Raw genomic sequence first — 25,727 nt, 5'->3', positions numbered from 1 at the left:
TTTGAAGAAACATTTTGGAGGGAGAGAGATAAAGTTCCAAAGGGCTTTCAGGGAGAGGAAAAAGCCAAGGGGAACAAATGGGGGGGGAATGGGGAGGGAGAGGGCTTACGGCATGGCTGGCGGTGCGGTGCTTCAAGCAGGTGATGGACACGACGTAGGGCCAGTCGTCCGGCTCGAGGGGGATGCCTGCCGCGTGGGCGCAGGTAACGTGAAAGGAAGTGGAACAGTGTTCGTAGGAGCACTGGATGCAGGCGCCCGAGACCTTCTTCATCCGCTGCCGGCAGTAGACGCACTTCTGGACAGGAAGAGAGTGCAACCGGAAGGCGGGTCAGAGGCGGCACCCAGGCAGTTGTGTGTGTGTTTCTGGAAATACTGCCAGACGCTGGGAGAACCCAGAGGGGCAGAGGGAGCGTTGTTCAGTGTTTCAGATCGCCAAACTGGGATGTAACCAATATCCGCGTTCTGGTGCCTACCAAGAGGCCAGCCTCCCCCATGGCCACGCTCAAGGAAGACCGCCTCGCCGCAGGGAATACAGGCCCCCTAAGCCGAAACAGAGCCCCTAAGCAGGCCCTTGGGATGGTGCCACTGGATCAGCGCTCGCCCTCAACAGGGAGAGATTTCGGTATCGACAATTTGATAATAGGATCTCATTGGTATTGATTAACTGCCCCGGCTGCACTCATAGCTTGGTGTGTATATATTTCTTTTCCAAAGGAAGTATCAAAATAGGACACTAGGGAGGAGGAGGAAGGCCATCAAAAACATTGTTGGAAAACACATTTTCTCATTTTGCAGTAATGATGGTCTGTCTCCACTGCAGAAATCATGCAAACATGGGTGCAACATTGACAACTAATTGTCCAATTCCCCTTGAAGCGCAGCCAACACACCCACCCACCCACACACACACACACAGACACACACACACACACACAGAGGGTGTGTGTGTGTCTCCAGCTACATCAACAAACAAGCGGAAACAATGGGCTTTTTTTTAAAAAATGAAGACATTTGTTTAACGAGAATTGCCCTCAAAACCAAATAAATCACAGTATTCAATACAAAAATATAAAAGGTAACTAACCACATCCATCTAATGTCGATCCAGAGCCCTGCCTGCTCATTATTCCTTTAAAAGCTCACCCGTTTCAACATTAAAATCATAAAAGACTCTTTTTTTTCTTTTCTTTCTTTTTATTCTGTGAAGCCTGGCTTTGCCACGTCAGAGACCCAAGGTCCCTCACGAAGGACTGAAAATGAATTCTAATATTGAGAGCAGCATGAAAAGACACCATCATTTCAACATAACTTGGGAATTTGGGCATGGGAGAGACATCGAAGAAAGCCATACAAGGGCCCTTCCTGCATCCGCAGTAAAACTTTCCTCTCAGCTGTCTGATTTGGTTGCTGAAAGTTGGCAGAAAGTCATGTACCAGAGTTCGGGCCAAGGTGAGCATTAGGTTCTGGTTGTCTACATAAAGGGGTCAAACGTGCTGTGGAATCACACCTTCAAGAGATGAATCCCTGATCAGAGCTCTGGAAAGACACTTTTCCTACAAGGGTGTCCGGGGGTGGGTCAGTTTCTGGCTCTTGTTGTCCCTTCTACTCAAAGCGCATGGCTAGATTCGAAAACCCGTGTCCCAGGAGAGCGCTCTCGGAGAAGGAAAAGGTGATGGGGAGAGGCGGGCTCAACCAGACCTCAAATGCATCCCGCCAATCTGATAAGGATAAACAGGATAAACGTTCTACCCCACCCTCAGTCTCCCCCCATCTCATGCAACCAAGGAAGGAGAGAGTTGAGATCTTTAAAGGGAAAGAAGGGGGCGGGTGGGGGAGCGAACAGGTAAAGAGATTCATCTATCTCAGAAATAAACTGATGTTTTGGGGGGGGGATTATATCATCATCGTCGTCATCCTCACCATCGCTAAGAGTAAGGAATAGTCTGTCTGCCCCGTGATGAAGAATGCTACAGTTCTGATATTCCACAGAAGGGCTGACAGGTAATTACTCTGAATCCTTGCATCGTAAATAAATCTGCAGACACAGGGTTCCACAAAGCCCCATTCATCAGGACACACACACACACACACACACACACACTCACAAACATACACAGGAGCGCAACAGAGCAGAGTTAACAGATGGCTCCTCTTCCATCCATCGCAGCCTGGCCTTGAGGCATGCAGGGGCAGAGGGAGCAGAACCGAAGGCCTGCCCTCCGGATTGCCCCTAGCTGCTTTCTGAGCCTTGAGCACCCCGTCGGGACCCTGGACCAGCCTCCACCTCATCCCCTCCTTTCCGAGGCCCTTCCCTGGATTCTTTCGGCCGTCTGGCATCCGCTTGACTTCCATCCATGGCCTCCCAATGCCTCCTCAAAAACAGACTACATTTGGGGGTGGGTGGGAGGGGGAAGCATGCAAACTTTAGACCCGTGGTTCCCAAACTCGGGTGCTCAGAGGTTCTTGGACTACAACTCCCAGAAATCCTGGCTAGTAGCGTTGAGAGGTGGAGGCATCTGGGCGCCGTCATCCTAGAACATCTGGGGTTCGTGAGGTTGGGAACTGCTGTTGGTGCATCTCCCCACTCAGGATTCTATGTTTCTTTTATTTCATTTTATTTTGCACCTTAAGCTTCTGATCGCAAAACTGACCAACCAGCCGGGGACAGAAACTCAGCTCCCCCCCGGGGTGCAAAGTGGGGGAGAAAAGGAGGTTAAATGTAGGCCAGCGGGCCAAGCCCCCACCTCTCCAAACCGCCAGTTGTTCTCAGACAGCAAGGCTGCGCAAGGACTGGAGATGGGAGAGGAGTTAACAGATCTCTCTGGGGAGGCCCATTAAGCACGACATGCGGGGCTTGTGTAAGAAAAGGATTCTTAATTTGCTGGTACAAGCGTGGGTAATGAAGGGGAAGGGGAGCTGGAAACGTCAGGTTATCAATAAAAGAACTGCCCCCCCCCCGGGGCTCCACGCAATTGATCATTAGGATATCGACGCAGCCGTGTCCCGGCGGCCTGAATCATGAACATGCTCCTCCTCTGCGGGGTGGAACCAAGGCCACACTCTCCCGGGACTCACGCCGTGTGCCCCAGGTTGCCGAGCGGAGCCTGCCCGGGCCCCTCGAGATGATTTCCAAACCGGCTCCCGGGTTTCGTTCCCCACCCCACCCCGCCGGCTGCTCCCCCCGAAGGCCGCTTACCAGCTTCCACCTTTGCTCCAGAACAGCTGTGACGTCGACGGGCTGGCGCTCAATGACGTTGAGGAAACGGGCCTCGGGGACAGCGACTGCGCAGATGACATGGACCCACCTACGGAACGGGCACAAGGAGGGAAGGAGAAGGTTGAAAGCTGGGGCTCCTTGAGGCTGGACAGGGGCGGCTGCCTCTGGGACGCCACCGGCGCTACTGACAGGAAGAAGGGTACTGGTCAGCGCCATGGCTGGCCAAAGTACAGGGCAGCCAGCAGGGCGTCCGCTGCGTCCCTTGGCTTTCACCCCTTCAAAGCGGACTTTGTCAGCTGAGACAGAGAACGTGAGAGAGAGGAAGAACCCTCGTCGCCCGACTGGCTCCAAAGGAGACTGGTGCCGCCTGAGGCCAGGAGGGTTGCGGGCCGACGGCTTGAGAGGCAACGACCAGCCTAGATGGATGGTTATCCATTTAGGAGCCAAGATGCTACTCTAAATATGAGAGTGCTAATCTGTCTAATTCATCCATCCATTAATCCATCCATTCAACTTGTATATCACACCAATTAGTGGGAGACATTGCTTCAAGCAGTTTACATTCAATATACAGTTTATATTGAATGTAAACAAATTTAATACAGAATATCTCTTAAATAAAATACGGCATACTCACTCTCACACACACACACTCTCTCTCTCTCTCTCTCTCTCTCTCTCTCTCTCTCTCTGTCCATACGGCCTTCAGTGTCAGAAAAGGGCCTTGTTCGGAGCATCCTCATGAAAGGCAAGTGGAGAGGAGGCCAGGTGTCGCGCCGCCGGGAGCTTTGTTCCAAAAAGCTGGGGCCACGACCGAGGAGGCCCTGTTTCTAGTGGATGACTTCCTGGCCTCCCTGGGGGGGGCAACCCAGAGGGCAGGGGGAAGGCTTTAGGGATAGACTGTCTTGCCCCTCCGAGCAGAGCAGCAGGAAGAGGGTGTCGGCCTCCCCTGTTCTCCTCCGTACGAAGCCAGGAGTGCAACATTAACGGCCGAAAATGCAGGGACTGATCCTGGCGTCCCCTCGGTCGGGCCCCCACAAGGAGTCCCCAAATCCGGGCAGCTGCGCCGATCAGGAAAAACACACCGGATCTGGTAGTTTTTGCCTCCAAAGAGGACAAAAACCTCAAAAGGGGGCTACTCCCCCACTTTAGTTTGTTTTCAAACTCCGGCCCCACCCCAAGCACCAAGTAAATACCCGGAAAGGACCGGGCACCGTAAAAGCCCAGCCATGGGATGGCAACTTCAAGACGGGGGGGGGGGGGAAGACGACAAACCTGTCAAGATTAAGCAAGCCATTAAGCCGTGAAAATCTCCCCGAAGCATTAAAAGGACTTTATATACAGGGCGGGTGGCGGTGGGTGGGAGCCCACACAGATTAAGGTATTCCTCAAGGGGCTGTTGTGGGCTTTTCAGGCTCTATTCCTCAAGTCTCTGACAGAATCCGCAAACATAATAATCACGCCAGCCCACTCCAAAAGGTAGCGACGAGCGAAGAGATTTGGGGGGGGGGAGCTGCCTTGCCACGGTTGGGAAGAACCAATAATTAAAAAATCCAAGCCAAACAAAGCTTGCTGCCCAGAAAAGAAGCGTGAAATAAGGCGCTTAACAGCCCAAACTGTACTGCACAGAGATCTCCTGGCCTCCCACCCTCCCTGCCTTACAGGTGAGTAACATTTTTAAGGCCGACTCTTCTTGGTGGGTCAGAAACCCAACCAAAGATTAAAATTTATAGTAAGTGCAAATCAACAGAGAACATATTTTTAAGAACCCCGTTTACCTTCCGTCTGTGGTTTTGTGGAGGGCCCCTCCCCGGAGATTACACAGACAGCAATCCTAGGAGGGGGGGAAGTCAAAAGAGAAGTTAGCAGACCGCAGGCATGCCTTCCAGAAAGAGCAAGGTCTCTGGTGTTATTATTATTCAGGGTTCTCTCGTGGGCCATCGCAGCAAGACCTTGCCAAATATTTATTTAATTTTTATTTATTTATTTATTTATTGTATTTATACCCCGCCTATCTAATCATTTCGACCACTCTAGGTGGCTGGGGGCCATGTTTCTAGCCCTCATGATTTGGAAAGCAGGTGTGAAACCGGGCAAAGGATTCTCTGACATTTTGGGAACCGCCCAGAGGGACCGCTTGGGGCTTCTCTACCCAGGTTTGGAGAGACGAGCTGCAGATTTCTTCCCTGGCAAGTTTAACCCGAGAGGAATGTTTGGCTTACCGCGAGCAGCGCGTTGGCCGAGCACCGGGAACAGGTCCAGCCTTCGTTCACCAGATCTGGGTGGATCCCGTAGCAACCTGTGGTGGATCCAAAGACATTGGGGTTGGGAAAAAAACCCAAGCAATAACAACCCTTCAACATATGTGTTCCTCTATGTGGCCCTCCAGTGAGACGGGAACTGGTGTCGGTGGACCTGGCCTCCCCATGTGGTGCTTTTCAGGGTGAGAAAGCTTGCGTTTCACAATAAGGGCAGCCGCTTGTTTGTATTTGTGGAGAATCCAGGCACGCTTGCCGATTTCTTTTTTGCATTAATGACTTGAGAAGACCCGGTGAAATGTCTCTTGTTAAAACCCATTGAAAAGCCGGCGACCAGCCCTGGGCGTGTGAATTCCCCATAGGTCTAGCCTGCGCGCCTTTGGCATGCAAGCAAGGGGCCTTGATCGGAGGCGATCAAGAGTGGGTGCTGGGCCGTTCCTCCGATCAGAAATGTAATCTTAGCCTCTAAAGCGATCTGAAAGGCAAGTGTTGGGACAAACGTTTGTGTTTAATGATTCAAGCTGGGGTTTAAGTGCATCTCATAGGGAAAGGGCACAAAAAACAGGGAGGAGACCCCCACAGCCCTTGGGAAAAAAGCCCTCCTTCTTCGGAGAAAGGCAGGAAAAAAGGTGTGCACAATTTCACACAGAAGGGATCCTGCAGTACGTACAAACAACACATCGCTTCCTTTGAAGGCAGGTATTTTAATACTCTCTTTCTCAAGAACTGATGGGAGAGGCTGTAGAGGGAAGAGAATAAATCTTCAGGCGCTATTGAAGCCTTTGTGTTCGGTAAAAGCCAGCGAGTGAGTTAGCGGAGATAAGGCGCAACCTTCAAGGGGGGAAAGAAAAAGGAGGCGAAGTCAGGAACACAAAGCCCTCCTTTACTTCTTTGAACCGACTTGCAGATCACCAAATTAAAACAAAGAAAAGAGGAAAGGGGAGAGGGTGAATCCAGATGAAGTTGAAATGAGGAGGGAAGGGCTCCACCGCTATTCTTTCAGCAAAGCTGATGAGGAAAACGCAAAATGAGCCCGGCTGCCTTTGGATGAAACATTTACAGAGCTCAAAAGCTGTGGGATTTCAACATTGATTTCTCGCTTTGTGATCGGGGGTGGGGGGGGAGACAAGAGACGGGAGCACTCGTTTTGAAGAAAAGATACTTGCTTTAAACAATGGCCACAGGATGCACAAAAAGAGACCAGGGAGGGTGGTGGAAAATGAGGAACAAGGCTGGAAAAACACAACACTCACATATGTGCATGCACGCACACAACTCCTTTCCAAAGATCAGACCAGGCGCAAGGGAGAAACGGTCATGGGTGGCTAAGTCTCGGCAGCTTTTAGAGGGATTTTGATAATTACTTCATGCTTAAGGTTGGCCGGAGAGCTTTATTTCATGCTCCAGAAGAAGGATCTGCAGAAACTGTTCCTGCGTGGAATGCCTTCTGGTCCTGGCCCTTTTGTGGAGGCCGGCCACCCCCCCCTCGAAACAGTGAGCCCGCCCCTTGGCAGCAAAGCGAGATCCAGATTCCTGACTGCCCTGAGAAAGCGAGATGTTGAAGCTGCCTTTGCAAAAGAAAACCTCTCCTCCTTTTTAATTCCCACGTCCTTCCCGGGACAGGCGAATTAGCAATTCCACTCAGGCTGAGAGCCTCCGGACGAGGCCGGTCCATAATGGATGTGTCAGAGGGAGAAAAGGCTCTGATAAAATAATGGACTCGGCTCTAATAGATACGGTCTTTTCAAGAGCCCAATCTATACTGAGAAATGTCAGAGAGAGAGAGAAGCTTCCACAGTGGACATAAAAATGCCCTTTTTACCCATTGCAAGAGAGAATTCCAAACCGAGTCTAGAGAAAGAGGGGAGGGGACATGTTCAGGACTGGGGGGGTCTTCTCCATCCTTATCCCTCCAAGTGGGAAGCCAGGGCTCTCTGGACGCCCTACTGTGATTTGGGTGCATGTGCCCGAACTGCGAAGGGCAAGATCCAGTTTCTCGGCCGCTCACAGGCAATCTTGAGCAGGGGAGCCCGTTATCCCATGGCTTCAACAGATGCCTTGGGTTCCGTGCTCGTGACGGAGAATGCGGGAGCAAAAGCTCTCAGAAAAGGTGGGCGAAAGGAGAAGCAGGGTGGTGTAGGGGTTAGAACAGTGGAGCTGGGATTTCCCCCCATGGTTTGGGACGGCCGCCGGATTCCCTCTCTCTGCCCGACCCATCTTTCAAGATGGCGGTGAGGACAAAATGAAGAAGGCAAGGGTGACCACATAACAAACCCCTGGAGCAGGTCCATGGAAAGGAGGGGAGGTGGAGGTGGAAATAACCGTCCGGGCAGGAGTAACACTTGGGTTTCAAAATACGCTGCACCCCTGGCTCTTCTTTGGTTGGCCTATGAGGGTTGAAACCACTGGAACCGGTTGGAGGCTACGCACCCCTCCCTGTACGTGCCTTCTAAAAATCGGCTTCCCGCCTACCCTCCCCTGTTCCTCTTCTCCTCTGTCCAGGGTCGGATCTGGGCCCTTGCTTCCAAGACAGGCTGAGAGAGACCCTTCTCTTGTGAGCTGCCCCCATTCGGGGTTCTCCTTCCTGGACAAGGATGGGCCAGGGGGGGGCGTTAACAGGCTGGATCCTTTCTCTGCCCCCCCAAACATACCCGATGTGTCCTTAGGAAGGGAGTAAAAGGTCAAAAAAGGACAGGGCAGTGGACCTGCACAAGGGGGATCTGCGTGCCCCAGTGCAACCACCCTGTTTGGTATTCAGAAAGGCCAGGAGAAACCAAGACGTTGGGGCTGAGACACCATTTCGCCCTTTCCCTAAAAGTAGCTCCCCTTTCTGTCTTCCCGTCTGACTTTATTCTGCGCTCGGATCACAGATTTTACCTCCCTGGTGTCGTTGTTGTTTCATGCACTGTCCAGTGGCTGTTGATTCCCGGCGACCCCATGAAGGAGGGCTCTCCAAAATGCCCCTGTCTTCAGCCGCCCTGCTCAGCTCTTGCAAGCTCAAAAGCCGTGGTTTTCTTTAGGGAGTCCGTCCATCTTGTCTTCGGCCTTTCCTCCTTTCCTGCTGCTGTCCACCTAGTCTGCCTTTTCCAGAGAACCCTACCTTCTCAGGACGGGCACAAATAGGATGGCTTGATGTCTTGGAGATGAGGATTGGTCATAACCTCCACTGGGCCTGTTGTAGGTTTTTAAAGGCTTGCTTTTCTTTAAAGCGGAACCAATCTGGGCTGTGATGATGTCCGCAGGTCACCTTTCTCCCCCCCAGCCATGCCCCATCTGAGCGATAATGGGACGTCCACGTCCAGATCAAAGCACGGAGAATCGATCACCTGCCTTCCACAGCGGTTTCGAACCAGAGCGAGCCTCACCACGCCCTTTCTGCCAAGCAGTTCTCCCCAAAGGTCACGTCCTCTGGGAGGCAAGGACAGGAAAAGTTCCTCCACATCGACGTTTTATCGATCAAAGTCTCGGCAGAACTGCGTGGCTCCCAGAGAACAGGAAACGGAGCATGAGAAGAGCGGCCGCCTGTCCACGCGCCTTTGCCAGCTGGCCAGGGAAGACGGATGAAGGGTGACAGGGTATAGATTTAACAAATAAATGAACAGAAGGCTCGCAGGAGAACGCCGAGAAGATACAAGTGAGATGAGGGGCTTTTGCCGAGGCTGTCAGGCAGCGGAGGGCAGAGAGCCAAAAGGGGAGCTTGGATGTCACAGGGTGAGAGAGACAGAGGGCCACAGATTTGGGGCTAAGCAGGGCGTGGTTGGACACCAGGAGGGGGCAACGTCCAGCTTTTCTTCCCAGGAGGGAATTCTCTTTCCTCCTCCCGGACAGCTGCCAGGGCTGGAGGGGGACGCTCGGCATCCAGCGCTCCTGGCCCTTGGGAAAACCTGGAGGAGGGACAAGAGAAGCACCCAGAGGCCTGGTGGAGGCGATGCGCAGCTGGACTTACTGGCGTGGACTTGCAGGCAGCATCGGGCACAGGAGACCAGCAGGCTGCTTCCGTCGTCTCCGATGTAGGAGTTGGCAGGCAGGGGCTCTGTGTTCTCCCCACTGGAGGCAAAGCACATTTCAGGAAGAAGAGGCTTGGTCTTCCGGCTGCCTTTCACAGGTGAGGCACCCTCAGCGGCAGAAGGGAGCGGGCCGGCCTCTTTCTCCACCTGCAAGGCCTTGGAGAAGGGGAAAAATAGCAAGATGGCCACAGAGATTAGTTACTCTTGCTGGGGGGGGGGAGCAGCAGACACCTATACGCTCACCTTCCGAGAGGAGAACAGCCAACCTCCCACACCCTCTGGTTTACTGGCCAGACCCAAGGGATCGCCTCTTTTCCCACCTCCAAAATAGGTGGGTCCTCAAAAGGCAGCACGGGAAAGACTTTTGGTGAGAGTGGGGTTTAAAACAAAGAAACAAAAAAAGGAAGGGAGGAAGGGAAGATGGACACACACACACACACCAAAGGAGAAAAGCAAGGCTCTGTGGTCTTCTGACGCTACCCCCTGCCTGGCACCCTCTTCCGCATTTTCAGCAAAGTTTCCCTCTTGCTCTGGAAGGGCATTTCAAGGATTCTGGAAACACAGCCTGGGTCTCTTGGTCACTTATTTTCCCTCAGCGCCGGGCAGCATTATGGAGAGTGGCTGCCCTTTGGGGTCAGCAAAATGGATCGGGAGCGATTCCCTGGCCTGGGGTGGGGGTCGCTCTTTCGTAACGCGGACAACCAGGGAGGCGTCCCCTCACGGCCCCGGGCGAGCTTTGCACAAAGTGCGGCTAGCAGGAGGGCAAATTGCAACAGGGAAAGGTAGGATTCCTGTCCCTGGATGGCAAAACCAGCGCTGCCACAGTGAGCCTGCTGGTATTTCTTTTCTTTTCAGCTGCAACTCTCGCTCCTCTTGGCTACGTTTTCTAGGGGCAAATATTGGAACTGCCGATCAAATACACAGTTGGCAATGGAAGGGCACTTGCCCCTTCTCAATTCAAACAGCCGCCAGGGATGAGCCTCTTGGGCCAGTGGTACCCAACCTGGGGTCCCCAGAAGGATGTCCCAGGACTACAACTTCCAGAAATCCTGGCCAACCCCTGTAAGGGTGAAGCCTTCTGGGCATTTGAGTCCAAGAACCAAGTCTGGGAACCACTGGTCTATAGTGACCTTTTGGCTGGAGCCAGCTTGGGAATCCTTACAGATCTACCATGTTTCCCCCAAAATAAGACAGGGTCTTATATTACATTTTGCTCCAAAAAACACATTATTTTCAGGGGATGTCTTATTTTTTTCTTGTACAACCACCTACATGTATTCAAATACAGTCCTGTCCTCTTCTTCTGTCTGCTGCACAAGGGTGGAGGGCGGGGTTTCACTTAACATGTGGCTTATTTTTGGGGTAGGGCTTCTATGACAAGCATCCTGAAAAATCCTACTAGGGCTTATTTTCGGGTTAGGTCTTATTTTCAAGGAAACAGTGTAATACTTTAGGAACCAGGGAGAGTCTTCTCCTGGAGTAAACAGGGCCTGCCTCACACGGCCCAATCCCTAATGAACTTTCGAAATGAACAATGACAAGATTTGACGCAGGATATCAAGCCTGTTAACTCCTGGCAAACTGTTGCTGAGGAAAAAAATCCTGCCTTCTACCTCTGCCCCTGCCTCAACACAAGTTCTCAGAAGCAGAAATCCCAGAAGCACCTTCTGGTAAACAAAGAAGCCCGGACTGTGCCCAGAAAACACTTACACATATTATTCCTTATTTACTCCAAGGATAGGAAAATTAAACTCAATTTAAACTCTAAAAAAAGAGAGAGTGCACTATGCCATCCTTTCCAGTGTTGGGCGAAACCATGTGGCAGGAAAGCTCCGGATGAGATGCACGCACGCGTGCAGTGGTAGAAAAAGGAGAGAGGGCATGATCCTGAGATGGCAGGTTGGATCCAGCCACTTCTGATTCCGGGAGGCGATGGGAAAAAACGCTTCTCCACAGAGGGGACATCACCTCCCAGTGACTCTATGACCCTGTTTGGCCCTCGGTCGGCCTTACCTGGTTGTAAGGGTAGAAGAGGGTGCAGATGGCGCAATAGGGCTTCAGGAGGGCAGCTGCCGCGTTGAACCTCCTCTCGGTGGCAAAGTTGGGGGCTTTGTTTTTCCACTGGAGGGAAAGCAAGGACTTCAAGGGTCCAGGGTCGCCCACGTCCTCCTCCACAGAGAACGGGAGGGATTCTGGAGAAAGAGAGACAGAGGGAGATCTGGGTTAGGCACAGAGGCAAGCATGAGAAAGAACTCCAAGGGATCCGGGGCTCTTTCCATGCTTTGCTTAAGAACCCTTGCACTTCTTAAGTCGATAAAGCACATGTTTCAGGCCACAACACCCATCGTCCTTGACCACTGGTTATGGGATTTGCACCCATGGGGGACTGAGAGCACCACATCAGACAGCACACCTTTAAAAATGATTTCCCAGGGCCAATGAATTAACTCTGCAGTGGGACACTTGAAGCCATTGCTTGTTTAAAAAAAATCTGACCACTGCTATGAGGTGTGGAAATAAGAATCCACTGTTAAGAGCGGTACGACAAGGGGACCCCCTCCCGCTAGAGGGGGTGAGCGCTCCATCACTGGAGGCCTTCAAGAGAACGTCAGACCACCGTCCATCAGACCTGCTTTGAGTTGAATTCTCTGCCTTGAGCAGGGGGTTGGACTGGATGGCCTTCGAGGCCCTTTCCAAATCCACAAATTCAGGATTCCCCCTGAGAGGGAGCAGGCCAAGCCACAGCTTGCTCCGGTGACAGGTTCGCCACTGGGGGCCCTCACGAAGTCACGGCGCTGAGGCGCCTGGAAATCCTCCATGCGGGAGGCAAAAAGTCCCCGATTCAGCCTGTGGACAGGCAGAGAAGCCGCCATCCAAACCAGAAGTGAGATATAAAGATGTGTTGTTGTTTTTTTTTAAATGGCTAACGGCTGTCAACTGCCACACACACGCATACGCGGCCTCCTGTTCTCCAATGGAAATGGTTTGTGATGGGGCTGTGATGGAAATCAATATTTGCGGCCACTTTTAATGGTCCAGGGGGGAGCTGTCAGGAGAGGACATGTCTGTGTCTTGTGCAGAGTCTGTGAACGACCAGAAACGCCAGTTTTTTGGCTCTTAATCTATACCTGTGATTAGCAAGTGTTCCTAAAAGAGAAGCGGAGGGAAGGTGGGATCCGCCGAGCTGCCTCTGGGCAAGAGAAAGATGGCGGAAGGAGGGGAAATGGAGTGGATCTACCAGGGGGTGGTGGAGGAAAAAAACCGGGAGTAACAGAAGCTAGAATCAAGGGACTGGGAAGGAAGGAAGGAAGGAAGGAGCTGATGATGGAAGGGAGGGAGGGAGGGAGTGGCAGAGAAGGCCACAGAAGGAAGCCCAATATCAAGGCTGGGAGAGGAGAAAGAAAAATTGCAAGGGAATGGGCGAGCTGAGGCTGGCCAAACCTCTGTAGTGAAATCAACCCTTTATTCTGAGATTTTGACCAATTTGCCCAATCACTTGACAGCCAAAAAAGAAACCGAGGCAAACGAGGGAGGAAGGGCAGAACCCTCTCACTTGCCACCCTAGACCTCCAGGTCACCAGGGGCGATTAAGCTAAGCGCAAGACTACGAAGGCTCACAGAGCCAAACCAGTTTGCCATCGAGGCCGGCGGACTCACCCTCATCACTGGAGGCTTCCTGTTTGACCACCGACAATGGGGAGCGGGTGGGGGGCTTGCCCAGAGGGTGGCGGCGACTCTTCTTGATCTCCATCTTCAGCTTTGAAAAAGTGGACGTCATCTGGGGTTTGGGGGGGAGGAGAAAGGAGGGGGGAAAAAGAAAGAAAAACACGTCATTTTTTTATAATGTGTGTGGGGGGGCAGAAAGACCCAACAGAGACACGCTGAAAAGACAACTCCCACACCAGGTCTGGAGGTGGTTTGGGGTCAGCGGAGGCTGACAAATTAGGACGAAGGGGAGGATATCCGGATTGGATACCCCAGATAGGGCCCAACCACTGCCGAAAGCCAAATCTACACCGGGCCAAGTTGATTCCGGAGCATGAATACAAACCTCTGTGCTCCCTGAGTCGGTCAAGCAACAACCCCTTTTTTCCTCGGCTTTCTCTCTGTCTCCAGAAGCCCCTGAGATGCATTTGAAAGCAAAGCTCACTGGTTCCGGCTGCCGAGACACTCTGGGGGTGCCCTAGGCCTCTTATGCATCGCTGGGGCCCCACACTTGCTGAAGCAGGCTCATCTCTTTTTTAGCAGAACTTCGCCCCACTTGGCTGTATCAACCCTGGGCTTGTCTGGAAGGCTCTCTCACAACCCTTGAAGGAAAGTAGGGGCTTTCTACCAAGCCCTGTCGGGCTCAGCATCCTCTGTGCTGGACCGGATACGGGGAAGCCTGCTTCCTGACTTTCCGCAGAAACGCCCCAAATGAAACCGGAGCCTCCTGCAGGTGATACAGAGGCGGTATCGTAGTATTACACCATGCTCCACTAAAAGCTTCTAGTCCTCATGGGTATGAAATCACTAAACGAAATGTAAAACCACTCGGCAACTTCCCTAACATACGAGAAGGCGTCGTTTGTTATGCTACAGACTGACCGTCTCTAACCAAGGGCCCATTTATGGGGCAAAATACCTTCCCCTGGATGTCCCGGCGAGATCTTCGAGAGGAACACCAGCCTGGTGTCCCCTAAAGGGGACACAACTGACCTCCTTGATCGAAGGCTATGTTTTATATGATGCACGAAGCTGGCAAGGCAAGAGAAGCACAACCCAAGGCTTAGTCTTTCTACAACAGTTAAGCAAAGAATCAGAAAATCATGGAGTTCTAAGGGGCCTCTGAGACCATCCAGTCCAACCCCCTGCTCAGTGCAGGAATCCAAATCCAAGCAGATCCAAAATGTGGTTGTCCAGCCAGAGTAGCAGATCCAATGCTTTCCATTTACTGGCTAAATTTCAGGGCCCAACCTTGAGCTCCTGCTTCTTTCTCCTTTCTCTTATATGGCGTTCCAGAACTGTCTGGTACTTTCGCGGTGATGCTCCCAGGCTGTGGCACTCCCTCCCACGGGAAGCTGGACGGGCCCCGTCTTTGCTGTCCTTCCAAAAGCAGCCAAAGACCTTCCTCTTCAGGCAGGCTTTTCCTGAGTGACCGGCTGTCGGAGAAGGAGGTTTTGTAGGGCTTTGACTTTTAAATACTATCGTTTAAATGATGTTAAGCTGCTTTGGGTCCTTTGAAGGAGAAAGGCGGGGTAAAAATATTTGAAGTAAATAGAGAAATTAAATAAATCAACCATCATCCTCATCACACTTTTTTGTTCACCTTTATATACACGTGTACATCCCACCCCCATGCAGTCCAGTGAGCGAGCCGACAGGGATTCTCGGCGTTTCTGAAAAGAGTGCCCTCAGGACCCGAGAAAGCCAAGCACCCGTTCGTTCCTCATCTACGTTACTTCAAACACCACGGAGGTGGAACAGGTCTTTCATTTCAGTCCAGAAATAGATGGATCATCCCCTTTAAAAGCGTAGCAGGAACTTTACGAACCCTGGGAGGCTGAAGTGTCATGGAAGGTGAGCAAAGCCATAGGTTCTGGGAATCTCTCTGGATGGTTCCAGGCTTCCAACTCCCATCGTCCACAGGCGGGGCTGATGGGAACTGATATCCAAAGCAGCAGGAGGGCCAAAGGTTCTCTCCATCCAGAAACCATGTTAGATTTACCATGAATATTCTCACGGGGACAAGGTGAGAATTTCCTTTTCTTTTTCTTTTTCTTTTTTTTAAGAGAGGAAAAATAAAACCTCAAGGTGATCAATCTGGTTTTGATTCTTGGCAAGTTTCTCTCCCGAGTGGACAAGGACAAGAATGTACATGTTGAACAACCAGGCTAAGGTGCAAAACCCACACCGCTCCCTGTGAGCAGGTGGGAATTTATGGTGTTGATTTTTTAACGTGGTCTGTTTGATTCCTTTTAAATATTTGCACACTTGCTTTTTTTTTTTTTTGTTTACCTTGCAAATGTTGTCTCTTAACAACATAAGCTACCTTGGGTCCTTTTTAAGGAGAAAGGCATACAAATATTGTTAACAAATAAATAAAGAGAAGGTTCGCTCGTGGGAATCCTCCTCTAAGGAAAGGGATTGCCAGACCATCGAGACACGCCAATTCTACAGCCCATCTTCTGTTTACAGGAACAACAACAAAAACCCAAGGTGTAGGAAGGAAAACCTTCGCTAGCCGGAGAAAGGATGCCGGGAGGTACCTGCTCTTGTGGGTTTTGAAACAACTTACCCACAAGGCGAGGCGTCCCTGAATTATCTGGCACTGAGTTGTGGTTTTATATGTGTGAGTCTTGGAGGGTCCCAACCTTGACTCCCCACGTGTCTTTATGGACTACAACTCCCAGAAGTCCTGGCCAGCCCATCTGAGAACTCCACATTGGGAACCACTGGCAGACACAGGCACAGGGTGAAAAAGATGCAGGAAGAATTCCAAATGCACCTTTTGGGGGTGGCTAATAAGCCCGGTGTAAAATAGCCTCAGCTGGCAAGGAGTTCCCAGCCGGAGGGGCTCCCCTCGTGTCGATTCACGGATCAGGTCTCCTCTGTTGCAAGGAGAGGAGGCCATGGCACCTGAGAAGGGAGTTCATAAGATCTCACCGCCCTTGGCTACTGCCCCAAAAGGTGGGTGATCCTACTTCAAGCCCCTGACTCGGCCGTGATTTCCAGGATGGGCCAGTTTGGCTAACAAGCCACGTGTGGTCTCCAGAGGTGGTGGACAAGACTCCCACTGGCCTGATCTACCTCACGGGACAGTTCAGGGGCCACTGCCAACCACTGACTAGACCTGACACGTTTGTAGCTTCTCATTTTTCTTAAGATTCCCGCCCCCCTCTATAAATTTTATGTGGCCATTGTTGTCCTTGGCATGGATGGATTTATTTATATTTTGGTTATAATGTTGTCCTGTTGTTATATGTCAGGCACCCAGAGTAGTGGCTCGCTAAGTTTCCTAAAGAAATGCACACACAGAAACAAATAAACAGCCCTTTTAGCAAAACCTGGCTGCATTTTTTTTTTGGGGGGGGGTGACCTTTCTGGCTTCAGTCCCCAGTGCTGACGGGTTCAAATCCACAGTCCTTGGCAAAAGGAACGGCTGTTTTGCAGATGGCTTCAAAAAGCCAACACACCCCGATTATTAAGATGTGTGTTTATACTGTCCTGAGCTTTTCTTTTAGAGGGAACGCATAAAGCAAATAAACACGCACATCAGACCTTCCTCTTTCACCCATGACTTCGTCATCAACATCATCAGCATCAACATCTTACAACAATAGACCTGGAAGGCTCCCTACAGATCATGGATTCCAGCCCGTGCCTGTTAAGGGAGGCTCGGTGGGGGATTTGAACTCCCAACCTCTGGCTCCTCAGCCAGAGACCTAAAACAGGGACCTCTGCAGCAGCAGTTCATGGTTGATCATTCCTCTTACACATTCCAAAAAAACCATGCACATGTCCGACTCAGGACTCTTGTTTCTGGCTTTCCAGCTTCTTTTTCGTCTGCTCTGAAGGGCGGACCCCCATCCAGGCAAGGCCCCTGTAGGGCACTACAAAGGGGTTCCGGACCCCCGTGAAGACACGGGCACAGGAGAGCCAACGCGGCCTGGTCGGCTGAGCGAGAGGAGATTCCGAGGCTCACCAGTGTCCGCCCTCGAACGAGCCAACAAGCATTGAGAATAACAAAACCAGAACTCATGCTTGGGGGTCTTCCATGCACACGGGGACAGTATGACTGCCATCTGGGGCTGCCAAGCTTTTGCCTACACAGCCAACAGACACGGAGTGGACGCCCTGAAGCGACCCCCGGAAACACACAACAGCGCACTAAAGAAGGGATCCACAGAGGGCAGGGAGCCAATGAGTAGAAAACATTTATTCCCAGGCAACGAGCCACGGGCACTTCACAGCCGGGCAGGGCGACATCCTTGCGCCGGCCAGCAGCGCAAACACAGACAACACACAAGAGTCCCAACTTTGGCATCGAGCGCTCAACGGGCGGAAAGACGGTCTCCTTTGTCTTGGAGGTCTTGGGCACAGCCTGCCACGGAACACACAGCCACGTTCCGATCTTTACTGAACTCCTCCCGGCGCCATCCATGAGCGGGTGGAGGGGAGGAGGCCGCCTCGCCCTACGCCCAAAGGATCTTGTTGATTTTCAACCGGATTTTCCGCCAGTCGGTGGCCACTATGTCCGAGTACTGCTTGTACAGGAGGTGCCGCAAGCGGGCTACCACGTTGAGGGGGAGGGCCCTCTTCCCTCGGCCCCCGCGGTAGCTGACCGCACTCCGCCACCGCCGCAGTGCGTCCGGGGGGACCATCCGGATGAACAAAGCCGCCGCATAGCTCGCCGGCCGGCCGCTAACGCGTTTGAACAACGCCCGCCTCTCCCTCCTAGGGATCCTCCACAGGGTGATATCCGCCGAGCGTGGGGCCGCCTGTAACAGGGGAAGGTGGGGTTACTTGTGTGGCAACTTGCAGCCACTGCCGCCTCCCCGCACCAAATCCACAAGAGCAAACATGCAGCACCCCTGTTTGCAGGTGTGTGTGAAGACAGATCAACCTCTATATAACCCAACTCACCTTTTATTTTTTATTTTTTTGGGGGGGGGGGAAGCAGGGGCTCAGAAAACTGGCAACAAGGAGTAGTCAGAAAACACAACAGAGTTCCTGGGTGTCTCGGGCCTCTAAAGAGCTGCCTGCTTTCCTTTCTATTTTGCGCCAACACACACGGCCGCTCCTCAGCGCTTACAGAGACAGCATGGGTGTGTGGTTGTGCATGTCCGTGTATCTACGCATGGAAGTGGAGCAGAAAGAGGAGTTGGAACAGACCAGAAGGGGGGGGGGGGAGAGCAAAATTCTCATAATCCACCTCCCCATCGGTACTTCTGCGTCTTTCATGGAGGTGGAAAAACTGGGGAACTCACCGCCACAGGATGCAGTGGTGCCGACAACTAGGAACACCTTTAAAAGCAAACTGGAGAGGGGAGTTTTGGGCCACTGATGTTCCCTAGCCCCAGTGGGGCATTGCATCCCACCTCCAGTCCGGGGAGGGCAGCTTTCCTGCGTCCACAAAGAGTTTAGGGGAACATGAGGCGGGACACGTGGCCGACTTTTGAGTCCTGACAAGGGATTCCTGTTTGGCCTCTGGGTGAGTGGATGAAGATGCCTTGTGGAACGGGAAGCCCCCCCCATTCTGAAGAGTCTGTCCTAGTCGGGGCCTCCCTCCCTCTCTGGAAAGAGCGGACGAGTGGGTGTGCGTGTGTGCGTGAGTCTACAAGAGAACAGAGGCTGGAGAGGGAAAGGCGGGTGTTCCCCACGGGAGCGCAACAGGACAAAAGAGGGAGAGTCAGACAAGAAGCACACAGAGACGGGAAGACGCTGCTGAGGGAGCCCCACACTTCACAGAACGTTATTTCCCCAAGATCCTTTACCTCTGCCAACTGGGGATGATGATTACTGAAGTACAAAAAAACATGCAGAGGGCTACCTTGATCTATGCCGGACCTTCTCACGTTTCCTACGTCTACACTGAAGCAGCTGCAAAGGGGTCCCAAACCTCCTTTTTCTTAGCCGCCCCCCCCGGTCATCTCAACCCTTATGGCCTCGGGTGCCAACGGGACGATCGTCTGTAGCCGCCCAGCATGTTTCGAGACGTCCCACTGAGGCGTGAGGCTGAGCCAGACCTTCTACTCCACTGCTGCCAAATTTCCGCAAAGGCAAAGGCAAGTCTATAAAGGACGACAACATGACTGAGGAAGCGCCACATTGTCTCTTCGCCCCCTTAAAGGTCTTCTTGGCGCCTCCTTTCCAAGGCAAGGACAGGTAAACGGCGAGAGGCGCCGAGCCTGACCAACTGGCGCGCCGGAGGCAAAGCACGCGTTTGAACAACGGGTGCAAGTTCAACGGTAGGCGAAATGTTATCAATGCAACAGGAAGAGGAAGGAGGAGACAAATCCTGGAACAGGACAAGGGCCATCAAGGGACGTAAGCCGACCAGGTGGCCCTGACTCTGCCACCTGACTGGAGCAAACGCACAGAAATTAATTGCAGGTTGGGAAGAAAGGCACATTCCCTCATTACAACTGTAAGCATTAACCCCCACCCCCACCCGCTCTCTCATGTCTCTTTCAGATCACATGTAGGAATTCTCTCTCTTTCTGCTTTTGGACCAGAAGAATGTTAAAGCAACACCCCCAGAAAAGGCAGAGGCCTGTGAACTAAAAGGCCCTCCTGACAAAAACGTCCAGGCAGCCTCACTGTGGCTCGCACACAAACACAATTCTTAACCTGCCTTGTGTCTCTCAAACTGGTCTAAAAGAAACGTGGACCGGCTCATCCGCCACGCCTGGTCACCCGGGGCGATTTTGGAGTTAGCCAAAGGTAACCCCTCTCCCCCATCTTCAAGTCTGGATTAAACCGGGAAGGAAATAAAGACACCATCCCTCCCAAGGCATGTGGGGATGCCGTGGTGGGGACCAACCTCCTCCCGTCATGGCCCATGACATGGCCTCCTAACCGGTCCAAACCACCACCGCTCTGTGTAATTTTACGTGTTCCTGCAGTGAGAAGGTTTCGCCCAAAACTGGGGCTCAAATTTGCCCCTTACTGTGCAAAGTTTTTTGGGGGGGGCTCACTTCTGTTAATAAAAGGGGCTCAATTCTGTGACCCTCTTCCAGGAAAACACCAAGATAATGTACAGAAAAGGGGGGGGAAGTAAAGCACATTGAAACACGGCCCCCCATAAACACTCTGGAAAGGCCAGAGACTGTGTTCCATCTTGGCTGGGCACATGGGGGGAAAGCACAGCTGTTGGGGTGACAGTGGAGGAGCCTCACCGACAGGCCTGGAGAGATCAAAATTCCAAACCTTGGAATCAGAGTCGGGTTCAGGAGAGGAAGAGTACAGAGGCCGAAGACACCACAAAATCCACAGCCGGATGGAAAAGACCAGAGTGTTCCGGCAGCAGAGAGAGCACGGCCCCCACACAGCTACTAACATAACCTCCCAATACATGAGCCCCCAGCGAAGGGTGAATATCCTAAAGCCCACTCCTGTCCCACGTGGCCAGGTTTCTCAGGGATGGGAAGGAAGGGCTGGTCAACCCAGCCGTTCACCTTGTACCTTTGCTGTGGTTTTAAGATCAAAGAAGACAGAATTGAAGGAGGAAAGGCCTGACAGGAAGAAGACCAAGGGGTGGGGGTGGGGGGAATGGACACAAGACAAAGCAGGAAGAAAGCCAGACAACTCCTTCCATAGAATGGGGATTGCTCATCCGCAGCAAAGTGGGGACCTGGGTGAAATCAGGGTCAAAATTAAACGGGAGGCACCCTGCGAGGAAGTCTCAGGACACCTCTGGGACTTCTCTGGGCCAGGCCTGCTGAACCCAGAGGGCAGGAAGGCAGACTGAGGGACCGGCGCAGCCGAGAAGCACCTAGGCTCTGTTCTGAGGGGCTCACTTGCACCTTGCGATTCTGATCAGGAGAGAAAATGGGACACCGGCTCGTCTGTCTTTAAAGAGGTCCCTCTTATCCCTCAAGTTCTTAAAAAACACAAAAATTGTTGGAAAGGGGGCAAACTAAGAGGTTGGTGGGCAGATTTTCCAGAAACGTGGAAACGCCGGCCTCACCCAGAAAGAAGCTGATGCTCACGCCGCTGGGTTCGGCTCTGGCGAGACGCCATGAAAAATACCCCAAAGAGCAGAACCCGAAAAGGACCTGCTCCCGAGACCCTCTAGGGAGTGGAGTTTGTTCATGGTCTAGGACCGCCAGGAGGCTAAAAAACCCCACTCTTCTTATGCTTGACTCAGACCCATGGTTTTCCCAAACTTGGGGATGCCCAGAGGTTCTTGGACGAAAACTCCCAGAAGCCTTCACCCCACCCCCCCCCGCCAAGCCCTTCAGGCCAGGATTTCTGGGAGCGGAGGTCCACAAACAACGGAGTTACCCCAGGGTGGGAAATGGCTGGTATAGAGGCTTCCTGCTTCCCCTCTATGGCAAAATGTTTCCAGCGGTCTAGATCGGACCCCCTGTGTCAGGGAAGAGGCTCTGCCGCCGCCCACCGACGGAGTTCAGAGCTGTGGAGATCCCCCCCCCCATGGGAGTGGCAGCCCCGTCCCATAAAGGAAGATTCTCCAGGCCTACGATACCTGCAGTTTGCTGGGCTCGGAGGGCACCTCGGGGGTCTCCCCGTCGCCGCTCTCCTCATCCTTCACCCCGAGGCTCAGGGCGGTCGCTGCCTCCTTGGTGACAAAGCGCTCAAACACCTCCTGGCAGGAGAGGCGCTTCTTCTCCGCCGGGGCCTTCTTGCGCCGTGGCACCACATACAGCATGGGGATGATGGAGCGCTGCTTGGCCGCTGCCTCCTCCTCCTCCTCGCCAGGGGTTTCCGCAGAGAGGTTGTCCAGGGCAGGCATGGGGGGAGTGCTGTCTTCCCCGGAGAGCGCCCGGCGGGAGGCGGCTTCGGGGCCCGGCGGCTGGCCCTCTTCCTGCTTCAGGAGAGGTGGCTGGGGGAGCAACAAGGGCGGCAGGAGCCGGTGCAGGGGGAGCTGCGGGGGCCGAGCCAGCGGGTGGCGAAGGGGCGGGGGCTTCTTCTTCCTCTCCCCCTTGACCTTCGGGACCCGGACCTTTGGCTTGCCTTCTCCTCCTGCGAGAAAGGAAGAAAAGATAAAAGATAAAGAGGGAGGGAGGAAGAAAGAAGGGCCAGCGCCATACCCCACACTCTGCTCATTCCAGCAGAGATCCCCAACCCTGGGGGTCCAGAAAAACCCTTGCGATTGCGGTTCGTTCGTTTCAAAATGGACACACTGTGCCTAAAGGCTGCGCCAACCTCTGAGCGGCTCTTGCGACACATGCCAAGTCTGTCGGTAAGCCAAGAAACTGCCTCCCCCAGGGGGTGAGTTGCTGACCATTCTCCAGCCAGTGCCGAGACCTGAAAGGGGACTTCAAAATGAGTTCCCACCCACCTCAAATCCGCCTACCAGGAGTTATGACCAACTCATCTCGGGCTTTTCAGTGATGATGGTGATGAGGAACGTTTGAAGGCCTTTAGAGAAGGAAGCCCAGATAGCCCAGCCTTGCACCCCCCCCCAAAAAAACACTTGCCATTGTTTAACATTCGGGCTGAACAACGCGGCCTGATGGGCCAGAAAGGCTGGGGGGGGGTTTCCCCCTGTGGCCCCTCCATGCCTTGCCAATCTGAACAACCGCTAAAAGGGACATTCTTCCTCGGCCTACAGAAGGCCCAGTCATCTTCCGCCACACAGCTTGGGCATTTTCTTTATCTGATCAAAGTCCAGCGCCCACCTTCCTGGAACTCCAGGCAGATTATGATCACACAAGACAGCCTCTGGGGGGGGGGGGGGGGAATCCCAATTTAGTTCAAATCAGCTGCTTCTGAAAGGGCTGAGTGTGGGGAAAAAAGCAAAATGTCCACCTTTCCAACCATGTCGATGTTTAACTCAAAAAAAAGCCCCCCCCCAAAAAAAAACCTTGTTGGGCTACAAGAGTCATCGGACTTGGCCAGGAAGGAGCATGTGGGGCCCTAATTGGACCAAATCCAAAACAGGCATCCTCAAAAGGAGCTCCGGGCGAGTCTGAAGGAGCCCTTTCTGCAAACGCAGCCTATACGTCAAGAACCGAAAGGGTTGATCACCTTTGGACCCTAAAGGGACCACGGATCACGCACGGCCCCGAAGGGGCCACAGAACGGAGCTTGCCGTTAGCAGAAATAGGGGCCGTTGCTGTCAAACGTCAAAGGCAAGCAGGGTCCTCCTCGTTTCTGGAGTGGGGGAGTGGGTGGGAGCAGCGGGGCCTGGTTCCAAAGAACGAGGGGGGAAAGGGGGCTTCCCAGGGGTTGGAAGGGTGGCCCCCTTCCTCATCTTTGGGAGAAGATGAATCGGGGGGAGAGAGAGGGTTCTCCATCATGCATCCCCCTCCCCACAGCACTTCGCTTACAAGGTCCTGGGAGCCCAAGGGCGGCTTTTCGGGCCATGGGGGACATGAATCAAGCCACGCCACTGAACCGGGCATCTATCACCAAATGCAATCATGGGACTGGCCGCTGCAATGTGTCTCCCCGGCCAGGTGGACTCTCTTCATCTCATCCCCCCCCCCCAAAAAAAGGCCACCACCATCCGTTTTATCTTCAGGCTGTCAATCCTCGAGGGTGCTTTCGGACTCTCCAGGAAGTTATTTCCCTGTCTTGACAAGAGGGCGTACCATAAAACAAAAGGGGACCCCCTCCTGCATCCCCCTTGTCACCCTCGTGCCCGGCCACTGGTTTCCCAAGCCTTTGGGTGCATTCCCCCTCTCCCCACGGGGATGAAAAATACATATAATAAAATATAATCCTCCTCCCTGCCCCCCCCGGGCTCAAGCAGGTGATGACAATGGCGGCAGAGGTCTGAACGCGACCTTCCCTTATTGCCGGGGTGGTGAATTTATCAGACTTTATTGACCCTGCCTTCCCCCACAACAACACCCCCCCCCTTCATGAGAGATGTAAATAACAGATGCTCAGTGGACAAGATGCAAACTCTCTCACACACAGGAAAAAAACCCATTTGTTTGTTCAGAAATGGCTTTTTGCCTACCAGGTGCCCGGACAGCTCGGCCTCTAAAAGGAGACGATCCTTTGAGGCTGAGGCTAGGACGTTTGGAGTTCGAATCCCCCACTGGATTTCCCTGACAGGGGGCTAGACCGGATGATCCTTAGGGATCCCCTTTCAGCTCTGCCGTTCTAAGATGAAGATGAGGAGATGAGAATGCTTTTGCAGGGAGGTGATCTAAACCTCCTATCTCCTCTGTACTCAGGGAAGCTGGGTCTCTGGCTGTGGAGCAAGAGGTTGGGAGTTCGAATCCCCCACCAGGCCTCCTGAACAGGGACTGGACTGGATGATCTGTAGGGTCCGTTGGATGATGAACACGCTTTTGTGGGGAGGTGATCTAAACCTCCTATCTCCTCTGGGCTCAGAAAAGTTGGGTCTCCAGCTACGAGGTCAGAGGTTGGGAGTTCGAATCCCCCACTGTTCCTCCTCCACCCTCCACGCTCCAGAGGGTCCCCCATCTAGCTCTGCCCTTCTAAGGCAATAATGAAGATGGATCAGCTCACCTCCTCATCTTGAGCTGCAGACATTAGTGGCCTGCCAAACCCACCGGCCTAACATATGGCACGGAAGGGGAGGGATCCAAGAGAGTGGAGTGCTTGATGGAATGATTAGGGCTGAAGTGAGAGGGAGCTCTGAAACTCTCCCTTCCCAGTGTTCTTCGGGCAGAGCATTTCCCAGGAGCCCGTGTTCAAAGAGGCTTATTTATGCCCATTTGTTTAAAAAGAAAACCAGGAGAGAGAAAGAGAGAAGAAGGAGCCAAGGGAGTCGGCCCCAAAGACCTGGCGGTGCCTTCTGTGAAGCCGCCACGCTTGAAGATAAAGTGCTGTTGTTTCTCAGGTCCCCCACTCGTGGAAAGGAGGATTGGATTTCCTTGGAGGAAAACAAACCCATTGAATGAAAAGTCAAATTGGATTCCTCTCTGGCCAGGCGACGATTGTATTTACATGCTCTACATGCTGGGGGGGGGGGGGAGGGAAGGGAAGCAAACCCCACCTCCTTTGGAGTCCCCAAGTCTCTGAAGAGGGCAAGACACCCGTTGATTTGACCGCTCGTAGTCAGCAGACGTCCACTTTAAAATGGCTGCCCCGATCTATCTATCATCCTTTCCCCTAGAGCCAGCAAGTCTCTCCAGCAGGTCTATCCCACAGGCAGCTTCATCTAGAGAATCATCTCTTTTGGGAGCCTCTCCGAGACACCCAGACAGTGGTCTTAAATACCTGGCAGAATGAGCGCCAAACACAGCTAACTAAGCCGGATGGGATGAGTCAGGACTTCCCACATTTCACTTCTCTGCATCTCCTTCTCAGCCTTTCTCCCTCTCTCTCTTTTTAGGTCTACCAATTTACTCAAGAGGCGATGAGTGCTCCAACGCTGGAGAAAATGGGACCACCGGTTTTGATTCCTGCCTTGAGCAGAGGGTTGGACACGATGGCCTTCGAGTACCCTTCTGACTCAAATTATTCCAAGACTCCACGGTTCTACCCTTTGCAGATTGCAAACTTGCTCTCTGACTGCCTTGCAGCCCACACTCCTGAGCTGGACTACTCATGGGGAACACTGTAAACTGATTGGATCAATGCCCCAAGCCCTGAGGC

The 25,727-nt window shown here is 52.9% G+C and overlaps 1 protein-coding gene across 2 annotated transcripts in view; it reads right to left on the bottom strand.

The window, feature by feature from the left end:
• Positions 1 to 25,727, bottom strand: part of KDM4B (lysine demethylase 4B) — a 121,473-nt gene that overhangs the window by 5,047 nt on the left and 90,699 nt on the right. The window contains exons 11-18 of one of the 2 annotated variants that reach the window (XM_078378873.1): positions 21,673 to 22,169; positions 13,140 to 13,260; positions 11,496 to 11,674; positions 9,422 to 9,638; positions 5,440 to 5,516; positions 4,996 to 5,051; positions 3,197 to 3,305; positions 110 to 295 (exon numbers count right to left, since the gene is read on the bottom strand). In XM_078378873.1, coding sequence (XP_078234999.1) covers positions 110 to 295; positions 3,197 to 3,305; positions 4,996 to 5,051; positions 5,440 to 5,516; positions 9,422 to 9,638; positions 11,496 to 11,674; positions 13,140 to 13,260; positions 21,673 to 22,169 — 1,442 coding nt within the window. Of the gene's footprint in view, positions 1 to 109; positions 296 to 3,196; positions 3,306 to 4,995; positions 5,052 to 5,439; positions 5,517 to 9,421; positions 9,639 to 11,495; positions 11,675 to 13,139; positions 13,261 to 17,380; positions 17,963 to 21,672; positions 22,170 to 25,727 lie in introns of those variants that run through there. The other variant, XM_078378874.1, reaches the window with a different exon arrangement.

This window comes from Pogona vitticeps, chromosome 7 (genome assembly GCF_051106095.1).
Source record: "Pogona vitticeps strain Pit_001003342236 chromosome 7, PviZW2.1, whole genome shotgun sequence".
Taxonomy (NCBI): Eukaryota; Metazoa; Chordata; class Lepidosauria; order Squamata; family Agamidae; genus Pogona; species Pogona vitticeps.
Note: the sequence above shows the minus strand (reverse complement) of the source record. Positions and strands in the feature narration are given on the sequence as shown.